A 14,080-nucleotide genomic window follows, 5' to 3' on the forward strand; every position below is an offset into this window, starting at 1 on the left:
ATGCAATCGCATAAAGAACGTATATAAACATAACATTAATTGATAAATTTTCATAACTAGATATATAAAAATTACAAACGTTATGGAAATTCAAAAATTAACTAAATCTGGATGATATGATTTCATATGGGTTTTCCAACTGACTCTTTGATTGAATTGTTTTTTACATGGTATACATTCAAATCTCTTCTGTTCTCTATGAATCCACATGTGCTGTTGGAGGTTCTTCTTTCTGCCAAATAACTTTGAACAAACAGTGCACGGATATGCCTTTTCTCTAGTATGTATAACTCTATGTTCCAACAGACTTCTTTTAGTATCAAATTTTTGCTCGCAAAAGGAACATTGATAACTGTTCGTGGTGTGGGTGACGACAAAGTGAGTCCTATACATGTGCCACTTTCCAAACTCTTGTCCGCATTCGGGGCACGTGTACGTCTTAGGAGATTGGTCGTGCACGTCAGCAAGATGAGCAAATTTGGTCTTCCTGTTTGGAAACCTCTCTGCACATATATTACAGCATAGGGGCCAACACTTTTTAGAAGCCAACACATGTTCACGCCTTGTCTCACAGCTGGGGAAGGATTTCTTGCAGCGCATGCAAACTTTCAAGTCGCTGTGACCGAAGGATATGTGACGCGTCAGATTCTCTCGATTTGAGTAAGATTTGCCGCAAGTTTCACATGTGTATTTGTGGTAGTGACAAGTGGTGTGTCTACTTAGTGACCTGAGACAAGGCACCTTTTCCCTACATATCGCACAAACCCATCTTTCAGCGCCGAGCTTGAACATCTGCATACCAATCTCGGCGGACAGATTCATTTTGATGCAATGTTCGTTGACGAGATGCTCGGCGATCGAACAGAGATCGTCAAATGCTACGGAGCACAATCTGCACGAAAGATTCTCGCAATCTACTTTAAGATACTCGTTGTAATTATTATATATGTGAGCAAATGCAGTGTCCACTTTGAATTCTGCGTGCTCCACGTCCAGATGCGTCCTGTAATCTTTGGGATCGTCATAGCTTTCGCAGCAGTACACGCAAACCATGGAATTGGCGGGTAATCGGAAAGGATACACTGTGGAGTATTCCAAGACTACCTTAGCGTTGAGTCGCGCCTCGAGTAACAGATCGACCTCTAGAACAAAAAAGAAGATTCTTGGTGACTATGCGATTGAATAATTTGAGGCGAAAACATGACTCGATTGAGTACTTTTACGGTATCTCGATAATTATCCATGGAACCGAAATATTTACGTGTTTTATTTTAATGAGTTAGTAACTTAGGTTTAACTTTTAAAATTTAGAGACACTCCCGATAATAATTAGAATAAATGAATCGTATTTTAAAAGATGTAGGAAATATATCTAAAATCACTACATCATACAACAATTTCAAATGTTGTCACTCTTAAGTAAAATATTACTCGGTGGTAGTTTAAACGATTTACGTAAGGAATTATAGCTGTACCATTTTACCAAAAGAACTATAAATTATTATTACTTTTTAAGGGAGAATTGACATCAAAAAGAAACTCATTCCGTTACAATTTTTTATTCTTGAATACAGGTTAAAATCGTATAAAACCAAATGTTCCATAAAATTATAATTTTGACAATTTTTTTTAACTCCATGTCTAATTGCTCCGTGAATTAACAATTTAAAAAAAAACTTAATTTCACACAATAACTTAAAATATCACAAGATAATACTTTAAACACATACTGGTCAAACATGATTACTTCATTATTAAATAGAGTAATTTCAAACACAAACAAAAATCACAAGATTTTATAAACAGCGGCGCGTACGTTACAAGCCCCCGTAACCTTAGACCCCCGTCCAATTAAATATCATTTGGGTTTAAATGCAAATAAAGAAACTGTTATATTTTCTTCTAACTTCACCATATTTATGTGACATGTTTTTTCATATGCCTATTCAATTTTGCGGAGCTCGAAAACTTAAGACCACAATGGTTACACACCGCGCAATCGACAGAATGAGCCTTCTTAAAATGATCATAGAAAGCTTGTCTATGTGTGAAGGTCAAAGGGCATCGCAGACAAGTGTATTCGTTCCTCATCAATCCATGAGCCTCCGCCATATGTTTCTGCTTGTACTCGTAACTCGGAAATCTCTCCGGGCATTCTGGACAGCAGTGAGTCATGCAGCGTTTATCGCTTCTTTGGTGTATTTGCTTCGCCTTCATCGAGGGAAATATCACTTGACAACGTTTACAATAAGCTTTATATTCATTTTCATGTTTCGATCTAACGTGAGTAAGAAGCCCAGTTGACGCGATATAACTCTTCCCGCAGACATCGCACACAAAACTTTGAAAGTGTGTCAATGTGTGTTTATTCAGATGCAATAATGAGGGTAAGTTTTTACTGCAAACGGCACAGTTCCAATTATCCTTATCAAGGGTGAATGGCATTACACCGAGCGGTGAATCTACTGATATGTCTTTGGTGTGCGCCTCCTTTAAATGAAGTCCTATTGTTTCTAGAGTTTTGTATTCGTCCTGACATAATCTGCATTGCATATTCGTGATATCTACTTTAACATATTCAGATTTTGGTAGTTTCGCGAAGGCCATGTGTAGAGAGAAGACCTTGTGCTCGTGTGCCATGTGGGCTCTGAACTGCTCAGGGTCCTGGTACAGGTCCCCGCAATACACGCACGTTACTGTCTTCACGTTGACACGAAAGGGACTCGCTGTGGTATATCTTATGATAATCTCCGCATTCCTCCTCACAGGATCGCATTTCTCTAAAAAAGAAAATATCTCGTTGTAACGTCCATATTTTCCATGTTCTTCAAATACAAATTTGTTCTTTCTAGATGGTTTGAGAGACAAATCTGTGTTACGAAAGTCAGTACCAATGTTGTTAGGGAACATTCTAGAAAAACGATTATGGACGATCAAATAAGTGACGTTCTAAACAATGACACGACCCACAATCATGCATGGATACATGTATGGGTATAGAGCAAGCGAGAGATGTGCCGGGATCTCGTGTTGCGTATACGTTCATCGTAGTAACATACCTATGACTGTACTGAATCAAATTCAGAATGCACAATTAACATCTAATCGTACATAAACTTAACTCAATTTCTGTTTTATATATACATTAACCTGTTGTTTTACTTACGATAGAATTCATTTGCACATGTTTCCTTCGACGGATTGTTACAAACAGCAACGTGTATTTCAATTGAAAATCGGATATCCGTCGAAAAAGGTTACATCTCTTAAGAGCTATCATAATGTAACTGTTTTGATTGTATTGGTCGAAATTTTCAGAACATTTTAAATCCAAACACCAAAACATTTTTTATGGTTTACATCTTTTTTGTTTAGTTTTAACGAACTACATCCGATGTTGCACCGACCGAGCCGTTTAATTTCGTTATTTCGTCATCTTATAGCCACATGCCTCAAAACACTACTGCCATTTGCAACCCGCTCCCAAATCAAATGTGCCCCTATTCGTTCGCACCACGCGTTTACATCATACATAAACATGTTTTTGTGTAAACGCTACGAAAGTGCGAACTGTCAACATGTTAAATTACAGAAAAAAAGACGTTGTACTAGAATTCTTCATAGTTTACAAGGTGAAGGTATTAATTTAATTCAGTTGTATTAATATAGTTATTGTTGTAAAAATAGATAATCAAATGTCATATCAATTCGACATCAAGAGTTAAAAACACGTAGAGTATTGTGAGTTGTGCACTGATCTATATATATGTATTCGCTGGACAGGTCGCTGCTTGGAAATAACAACTTATGCTTCATTCCCATTTAAAAGCACCAATCGGAGTTACTGATAGCAAATTTTGACATAAGCCCTTTATACACAAGGCGATGTTAATTTTCGAAACCTGGTGATTTTAATCGCCTTACACAATGCAACATATCTATCTATCATAACTCGCAACATGTCTGTCAACACCGTCGTGAGAAATATCGCTGTGATTTTAAAGATAGCGTAGTAAATCTATACAGTTGACATGTCTCTTGTCTGTTTGTCTCTATAGACTACTCGCGTCGTGTGCGGAATACGTGCAACGCGATATCTGCGACGCATGATTACTTTTGCATTGTACGAAGGGCTTTATAGTTGAAACAAGGATATCTGACACTGTGCGAGGCAACTATCGCGATTAGTTATGTCAGGTAATATGTAAAATTACTTAGACATCTTGTTAAACTTTTTTGACATTAATAGTGGAGCGCTAATGACCTATCTTAATGTAGTTTAAATTATGCCCAACGAGTCAAATAAATCTTTTGGTTTTGATGCCTATTATTTTCAAGTTAACAGCTACCGTCATCGCCAAAATGGTGAAAATCAAATAGGCACAAAATACCACAGGTCATAGCCTGTCCAGTCGAATAGAGATCAGTGAAAACATGACAAATAATTAGTTTCAAAAGTTCATCAAAATGTACAATAAATAATCAAATATAATGTACTAATCACAAAACAAACACACATTTTGTGTAATTTCATAATACATTAAAATTTTCGGTCACAAGTTTGGTAATTTGCACACAACGTCATTAGACTTTAGTCAACTGGTATCTAGGAATTAATTTCATACTTCCTTTTTAAAATAAAATACGTAAACTGATGCCTTCGTTTCAAGTGAAAATTTGAAATTTGACACAGTTCAAGTTAATAAATAAAAAAAGTGCAATCGACATTTAATAACAAAACCAGTAGACTTCGACCAAATAAGCGACCAACTAATATTAGTAAAACCAGTTCACTAAATTCAATGACGTAACACGAAAGTATCGTATGGATATGTCTTTTTCTATATAAATTAAAAAAAAAATATTTAGTCAAACAATACTTACCTATAACCTCGATTGAAGATCTTCACAGGAGTAACTACATACGTTGAAACGCATTTCTTTTATTTCATCTCAAAACATTCATTTTATATATAAAAAAATGAACGAATCTGAATCGACATATATTTTACACATTGACTATTTCATTTTCAAATTATACAATCTCAGTTCACTTCTTACTAATATTATAAATGCGAAAGTTTGAATGCTTAGACCGGCTCAACGGATCTTGATGAAATTTGACACAAATGTAGAACATAGTCTGGAAGAACACATAGTATACTTAAAAAAAACACCTTGATGAGCTGAAAAAAAACATTCTAAAATCTCCACCTATATCAAGTAAACACAGTAAAATCTCACACAAAAAAAATACAATAAATTTATAACACACTAAAAAAGACAAAGAGAATAGATTTAAAAAAATACAAGACTGATCAAAATATGAAGAACCATTTCAATTTATAAGAAACTTTAATAAAAATATTTTATAGAAAAGACATGTCCATACGATTCTTAAGTCTACATAACATGCTATCTATTGCCATTGACAGATATTTTATAGCAAAATATAAAAAAAAAAACTACCAAATAATCAAGATAAGATATAGTCAAATTTTAAAAGATTACATTGAAAAAATTATAATAATTAAAAATATATAAAAACCCAACTAAAAGGCTCTAATGGATGAGATAGTCATCTAATGGCTCCGTTTTTTAACATATTTTTTAAAATATAATCATTAATAACTAGAATAAGGTTATAAGTAACACTTTTGTATCTGAAGGGGCAGGAGGGCCTTCATCAGAAATCATATTGTGCGAGTATAAAAGCGGGTATGTCGGCAGGTGGGCGTGAACAGATTACGAGTCTTTGTTGCAATCGCAGTAGTTTAATAAGGGTTAAGTAACCAAAAATACACAGTGGAATGAACACTGTAGTGTCTAACCAACGCGACATCAACTTAATTAAGCGTTAGATTGAATTTGTTAATTAGATGCTAAGCGATTCGTCGCAAGCGTGGTGCGCGGGCGCCGTCTCGAACAACACTGTTCAATGGCCGCCCTCACAACCATCGACAGTGACGCTTCGCTTGGCTGAAAAAGTCAACCAGTCATTTGACTTTGGCGGATACGCCGACATATCTAATATTATAAATGCTAATGTTTCGATAGATGTTTGTTAGAAGGTATCTCGGGAACAGCTCAAAGGATCTTAATGAAATTTGGCACACATGTAGAACATAGCCGAGAATCAGGGATTCCCAAAGTGGTCCTAAGGGGTCGATATCAAAATTAAAGCATTGCTAATTCTCACTCTGTCTTCTTCTATTGACCTAAGTCAGAATTAATAATAATAATTGACTTAAAAGTGGGTAATTTGCCCATGGGGGTCTGAGGTAACAGTTCATTTTGGAAAAGGGGTCACTTGTCCAAAATAGTTTGGGGGTTTGAAAACCTTATCCTATACTAATATTATCAAGAGATAGGAAAGATATGTTTAGATATGCTTTAAATAGGCTATTAAACCACTAAACTGATTTTCAAAATTCTTTTAATATTGCAAAGCTACACTAACTCCGGGTGATATCGGCTAAATAAGTTGCGGGCAACTGCTTTAAAAAAAAAAAAAATAGAAAACCTCACACACTATGCACCTTTGATCCGAGCAAGAATACAAATTTAAAAATAAAACAATAAAATTGTTTAAAAACCATATGCAATAAAATATCTGCCAACAAAAATAATCAGACAAGAAAATTGTTCCGAATGCCATCAAATTAATACATTAATAACTAAAAAAAAATTTCATTTAAAAGAGTAAAGACTGTGAAACAATCGTATTATATATGTGTAAATAATTTCAAATTAATGAAGTCAATAAAGAGTGTGTTAAATGCAGAATTAAGGATTACGCCAAAGATGTGGCATAATGGCCACCAAAACTTTTGCCTTTTTGTAAAGTACAAAAATATAGGTAAAAAATAGAAGAAGCATGCGGGAAGTTAACAACGAAATGTAGTCATGTATAGAGTTTTATGGAATTTTAGTGTAAATATGTATATAGATAGTGTTAGTAATTTTTTAATAACGGTGTTTTCCATTTATACAGAGTGTACAAAAATAATTTTGTAAATTGTATTTTTTGTAATCTTATTTTTAAGATCTCCAAAATTTTTATATACAAAATGTTGAAAAATATTTGTAGTTTCAGAGGAAAAATATTTTAAAATACAATTAAGTTTCCAATATAACATATTATTTATTAATCTGGATAAGTTGCAACAGAAGCATGTGCAGGGCAGGTTTTCTATATTCTTGGTCATACTATACAAAATAATCTAAATGTATAAAATATTTATAATCTCTGAATGTATCTTGAACCACAGACAAAGTACTATTAACACTAAGACTGGTAAATTTCTACACATTTCTGGTTAACTTTTTCAGACAAATTTAGCTATTTTTTATCTATATATATAAAATAAAGTCGTGTTAGTTACACTATTTATAACTCAAGAACGGCTGAATCGATTTGACTGAAAATTGTTGGTCAGGTAGCTTAGAACCAGGAAACGGACATAGTATAATTTTTACCCCGTTTTCTATTTTTTACTCCAGGCGGACGGAGTCGCGGGTAAAAGCTAGTTTTTTTTAATATTACTCTCACTTTTCGCACAAAATTACTTTGAAATTTGACATGCTTCTGCTTAACCACATACAAAACTATTTAAGGTGGGTATAGACTAGAGCATTTACTTGTAACAAAACACGGAGCCGCTCTATGATATGTTGTTGTGTATCACACTTTCACGAACCAGACATGCTTTGGAAACTTTGCTTTTACCTGTATTATATCATTCGTCAAAATGTTACATTACATAGAAATGCTTGAGAAAATGCTCTAGTGTATATTCACCTTATTGGTTTTATAATTTATTTTTTTTAGTCAACAATTATGTACTTTATTAGAAATTATTATCACAAGACCATTAGTATTTTTTGTCAATATATTTTTTAGTTAGTTTTTCTGACATAAGAATTTCCTTTAGTATTCCTAAATAATCACATATTTGCAAAAAAAAAAGCTTTCAATTGAATCAAACGATAATTTCCTACATATGAGGCATTCAAAACAACTTTCTTTATCTGATAGTAATTCAAATTCGATGCTTACCTTTCTTTTTCTTCTCCGGTTTATCTTGATTTGCAGTCGTTTTGGTTTCTTTCTTCGGTTTAGCCTTCTTAACTGGTGTGGCTTTAACTTTGGTTGTCGACTTGCGTTTCTCAGCCACTTTGGCATTATCAATCAAATCCAATAAGTCCACCGTCTCTTTCTTTGGTGTCTTAGCGAGTTTTGTTAATGGCTGATCATCTACTGAAAGCAAAATATTTATTACAGTCTTACTAATATAATGTGAAAGTTTATATGGATAGATGTTAGAAGGTATCTCCAGAACAGCTAAAGGGATCTTGCTGAAATTTGGCATTAATGTAGAACATAGTCTGGAAGAACACATAGGATACTAAGTTTTTTTAGATTTTTTGTGCTTGAAAATACTAGTGGAATCCAACAAAATACAAGAAATTTAGAAAATATGTAAAACCTATTAAGATAATAAACATGAGATATATACGATAAAAAACTTGTGACTAACTTGGGATGCGTCTAATACCCTATTGTAATTTAACTGTCACTTATGCCCACCGGATCAAATAAGTTTGCTCTCTATATTTTTAAATCTTCAACAATATACTTACTATCATCGTCAACATCATCATCGTCTGTGAAACGTGATGGTTCAAAGTCATCATCATCACTCTCCAACTTTTCTAGTTTTACTAGCTCAATCTTCACCTGCTTCCCCTTTAGTATCGATTCACGTGACACTGAAAGTTAACAATTAAAGATTTATAAACAAAACTCACAACTATAAACCATAAAGGTGTAGACAGAGATAACAGTCAAAGTACAGTCAGAGTCTTAGGGCTAGAATGGGCAGTCTTATCCAATGAAATACCACAATCACATAGAAAACAGACGATATTGGAAAAAGGAAAGCAATTGCACATTTTGCGATGAGTCTGGTATACCAGAGAACTAATTTTAGTCCACTATCCTATCCCAGCCTTTTTGTATAAGAGGATTTCTTTAGTTTTGTTTATAGGTGGCCGTCACTATGCTGTTTTGGTGAATATAGGTGGCTGATTGCTCGCTTTTCACCTTTTACAATTAAAAGTCTTCCATAGAAGAGGTTCCGGCTCATTTCTTACCTTTGCATGAATTTCAATTTCATGTTCTCTTATAATAAACAATATTTTAATTAAATCAATGTAAAGGAATGAAAGTTACTTGATTGTATGACATTTAAAATAGCATTTTATATATTTTGAAATAAACTACAGCCAAAACAGGTAATATTGTTATTGAAAGTACTGGCAATATTCAATCTTAAAATTTGATAATCTTCATAATTATAACTGTTTTATTTCCAAGGCTGTTTGCTGTATGTTTTGTACCAGTTTCAGTGATCCATGTCCTGAAGTAGCATCTACTGTATAATTAAATTTTTATAAGATCAACTATACATACCATCTTCAGCAACAATACCAGAGGTGCTGGGGTCCAGGTGTTGAAGAAAAGTCTTCTCACACTCTAGCACCTGTCGCTTGAAGTCAGCTGCATCACGCAGCCGTGATATACAAGGCTCACAGATCAAACGACTGTTGCTGTTTGGACCACCCGATTGTGAGTAGGCAATCTAAAAATGTGCCAATATAGTAGAATTATAATATATATTTAAAATAACAATAATAATAAAATTAAAACCACTAGACGGTTAGAGAAATTTAGTAGAAAAAATATATTTTATGACAAATGAAAGTTTTATTTACAAGTTTATTTCACAATTTCCATTCCACAATTATTGATTTTATATTTCGGCGACGATAAGAACGTCACAAGACTGCGCAGTTCTTATGACAACAAAGCGACTTCCGAATTTAGTGGGATAATACAAACAACCCACAGATAAAATGGACGCCACCTAGATTTGCAAAAGATTTTCTAATTAAAAAATGTACTTACAGTTAAATTCAAAGTATCGGCAAGCATTTCAGCGTATACTTCACGTTTTCCCATCCAGAAATACTCAGTAGAAATGTCTTTGTAACAACCTTCTGTGAGACAACACCGACATACGGTAGGGCCCGGTCGCCATTCTGATGTTTTTGCTTCCATTTTCACTAACTTAGGACACCTATTTCTACGGAAAATATTACTATCACATACTTTTACTACTAACCTAACTGATGTAATATACTTTTATATACTTTTCGCCTGTCCATAACAAAATCTACAATCAGACGCCATAGAGCTCAGATGAAGAATTATATAGATATGGCATGCGCGTTCACCCGTAAGGGACCAAGTCCATGACACGGTAATAATAATACCGTGAGTGAGAGAGATACAGTTATACCCAATTCCTGTGACGTGACAAAGACAGGGATAACTATCTTCTGTCCCTTTCTGCGTACCAGGCTTTGGGGTTTGTTTGGAACAAAGGTTGTCCCCTACAAACAACCTAGGTTGTCCCTAACAAAGTTTGACATTCGTGCTATTTTTCGAAAATTGTGAGTACTTAGTGGCTGTAATTGTGCAAAAATATTTTGATATTACAGTTTTAGTAAGGTAAAGTTTATAAAACATGGTATACTGCTGTATTGTCGGTTGTAAAAGCCGTAGTGAGCGAAAAGAGAAAAACATAACCTTTCACTCGTAAGTACTGAAACTACGCACCTATTCACATGTATTCATACAAAATAAGGAAGAAAATACAAACTAGTTGTTCTTTACAGTCTTTGTAATAACTAATATGTTAAAATACGGGTAAAATCAGCTAAAATAAAATAGTATTTTTCGAACATTATGCGCCCAAACGCAGATGTCATTTGTGTCAAATAATATACTGTAGATCTGGGAAACAAGCGGCCATATTAAACTTCTTTTCAAATTGGTTGGTTATTACCCGTAAAAATAATACCACCATCTTGTTGTAAAAATTACCCTGAATTTAGGGGAAATAAATTATAGTATGTATAATGTATATAAATGAAACAATTCACATTTTTTATACTATTTTCAACAGATTTCAAAAGGAGTTTTTAATTCTGGTATATGCTGTGTTTTTAAATATTTGATACTTTCTTATCCCGTTGATTTTAAAGAGTATGCTTTTTAATTTGTCCCATGTAAATTTTGTTTCTTAGAAATTACAATCAAAATAGTTTAATATTAAGTAGTTTTACATGTAGTGTTCACTGTAATGATATACAGAGTAATTTAAAATTATATGACTATAATATTGGTATGTTTTTTGTAGCTTTTTATGAAGACTTAGGGCTTCGTGCATATCGAAGAAAAATAGGACATCGTTTGAATGCTCGTCTAATGGACCTAAGACTGAAGAGATGCCGCGCTTTGTTGAAGCGGTACGCGGGAAAAAAATATCGGGAAATTCTTTTTTTGGAGTCACTCAAGACATCCTTGATTAAGGCAGCCGCCGATATTGACATGGACCTCGTTCGTGCTGTGATAGACGACTGGCCGAGCAGATTGAAGGCCTGTATTCAAAATCACGGATGTCATTTTGAATAAACTTTAGTGTCATAAGAATCTATGTTTTGTTAAGTTCATTTTGGTATATAAATGGTCACATAATGAATAAACTTGTTTCAATTATTTTATATTAAACATGTGACAGAATTTATGACCTGACTAAGTATTACTAAAAAAATCTGTTTACGTAATCTTAGTCACATAAACAAAAATTACGCATTGTTTTTTATATTTATTACGTTTATTAATTACAATTTAATTGGGAATATATAAATTGGTCTATATTAAATTATATCGTAATTATTCATTTTCGGGACAAAACAAATAACTGGTAACCCCAATCCTCTCACTTATATATAGGTATAGTCTATAGTACTCTCTATCTGTCCCTTACGGGTGAACGCGCATGCCATATCTATATAATTCTTCATCTGAGTAAGGGACAGATAGAGAGTACTATAGACTATACCTATATATAAGTAAAAGGATTGGGGTTACCAGTTATTTGTTTTGTCCCGAAAATGATTAATTACGATATAATTTAATATAGACCAATTTATATATTCCCAATTAAATTGTAATTAATAAACGTAATAAATATAAAAAACAATGCGTAATTTTTGTTTATGTGACTAAGATTACATAAACAGATTTTTTTAGTAATACTTAGTCAGGTCATAAATTCTGTTACATGTTTAATATAAAATAATTGAAACAAGTTTATTCATTATGTGACCATTTATATACCAAAATGAACTTAACAAAACATAGATTCTTATGACACTAAAGTTTATTCAAAATGACATCCGTGATTTTGAATACAGGCCTTCAATCTGCTCGGCCAGTCGTCTATCACAGCACGAACGAGGTCCATGTCAATATCGGCGGCTGCCTTAATCAAGGATGTCTTGAGTGACTCCAAAAAAAGAATTTCCCGATATTTTTTCCCGCGTACTGCTTCAGTCTTAGGTCCATTAGACGAGCATTCAAACGATGTCCTATTTTTCTTCGATATGCACGAAGCCCTAAGTCTTCATAAAAAGCTACAAAAAACATACCAATATTATAGTCATATAATTTTAAATTACTCTGTATATCATTACAGTGAACACTACATGTAAAACTACTTAATATTAAACTATTTTGATTGTAATTTCTAAGAAACAAAATTTACATGGGACAAATTAAAAAGCATACTCTTTAAAATCAACGGGATAAGAAAGTATCAAATATTTAAAAACACAGCATATACCAGAATTAAAAACTCCTTTTGAAATCTGTTGAAAATAGTATAAAAAATGTGAATTGTTTCATTTATATACATTATACATACTATAATTTATTTCCCCTAAATTCAGGGTAATTTTTACAACAAGATGGTGGTATTATTTTTACGGGTAATAACCAACCAATTTGAAAAGAAGTTTAATATGGCCGCTTGTTTCCCAGATCTACAGTATATTATTTGACACAAATGACATCTGCGTTTGGGCGCATAATGTTCGAAAAATACTATTTTATTTTAGCTGATTTTACCCGTATTTTAACATATTAGTTATTACAAAGACTGTAAAGAACAACTAGTTTGTATTTTCTTCCTTATTTTGTATGAATACATGTGAATAAGTGCGTAGTTTCAGTACTTACGAGTGAAAGGTTATGTTTTTCTCTTTTCGCTCACTACGGCTTTTACAACCGACGATACAGCAGTATACCATGTTTTATAAACTTTACCTTACTAAAACTGTAATATCAAAATATTTTTGCACAATTACAGCCACTAAGTACTCACAATTTTCGAAAAATAGCACGAATGTCAAACTTTGTTAGGGACAACCTAGGTTGTTTGTAGGGGACAACCTTTGTTCCAAACAAAGCCCAAACCCTGGTACGCAGAAAGGGACGGAAGATAGTTATCCCTGTCTTTGTCACGTCACAGGAATTGTGTATAACTGTATCTCTCTCACTCTCGGTATTATTATTACCGTGTCATAGACTTGCCATAGAGGAATATTGAATCTCGGACGCCATAAAAGCCTAAACGAAACGCCAAGCGCCAACTGACTGCTAGGGATGTGCGTATATTTAACGAACTAGTTGAATCAACCGTTGATCCTCTTTCAACGAACATAACTGTTTTACACTGAACTAGTTAAATTCAACTCATAGTTTATACAGGAGACACTAGTCGCCTTATATTATTTATTTCACTGCTAGATTTCATATCTTTCTTTATTGAATCTTGCTGGAACCCTCTAAATAGTTGACAAAACTTAAATCAAGTTGTAAAAAGCGAATTACCGTTACGTTTCTTTTTTGATTTAGGCTTCTCATATCTAGTCCCTACTACTAATCATCACTGACTTCTTACCTCAATAGATATCCTTATAGATATAGATAGACGAATATTGAAATACAGTGTTCAAGACAGATGCAGAGCATAGAAGGACAGATATCTACAGCTCTGTGGCATAAAATCTAGGGGTAGGCACGTAAAAATATGAATTTCTCAAGATATTCGGTATCTTTATTATTTATATTATTTACAACTAATGTTATCAATATTTGTCAGCAACT

At 33.4% G+C, this 14,080-nt stretch overlaps 1 protein-coding gene across 14 annotated transcripts in view; it reads right to left on the reverse strand.

The window, feature by feature from the left end:
* LOC106711728 (gastrula zinc finger protein XlCGF26.1) overlaps positions 1-13,916 on the reverse strand; it is a 31,492-nt gene extending 17,576 nt beyond the window's left edge. For 11 of the 14 annotated variants that reach the window (XM_014504117.2, XM_045684906.1, XM_014504118.2 and 8 more), the window contains exons 1-5: positions 13,907-13,916; positions 9,971-10,259; positions 9,476-9,644; positions 8,644-8,772; positions 8,060-8,260 (exon numbers count right to left, since the gene is read on the reverse strand). In XM_014504117.2, the coding sequence (XP_014359603.2) occupies positions 8,060-8,260; positions 8,644-8,772; positions 9,476-9,644; positions 9,971-10,123 (652 nt within the window). In that variant the 5' untranslated portion in view covers positions 10,124-10,259; positions 13,907-13,916. Of the gene's footprint in view, positions 1-83; positions 1,143-1,654; positions 2,781-8,059; positions 8,261-8,643; positions 8,773-9,475; positions 9,645-9,970; positions 10,260-13,906 lie in introns of those variants that run through there. The other 3 variants (XM_014504124.2, XM_014504126.2, XM_014504116.2) reach the window with 3 other exon arrangements.
* Positions 13,917-14,080: the final 164 nt, after the last annotated feature.

Source organism: Papilio machaon, chromosome 28 (genome assembly GCF_912999745.1).
Source record: "Papilio machaon chromosome 28, ilPapMach1.1, whole genome shotgun sequence".
Lineage (NCBI taxonomy): Eukaryota > Metazoa > Arthropoda > Insecta > Lepidoptera > Papilionidae > Papilio > Papilio machaon.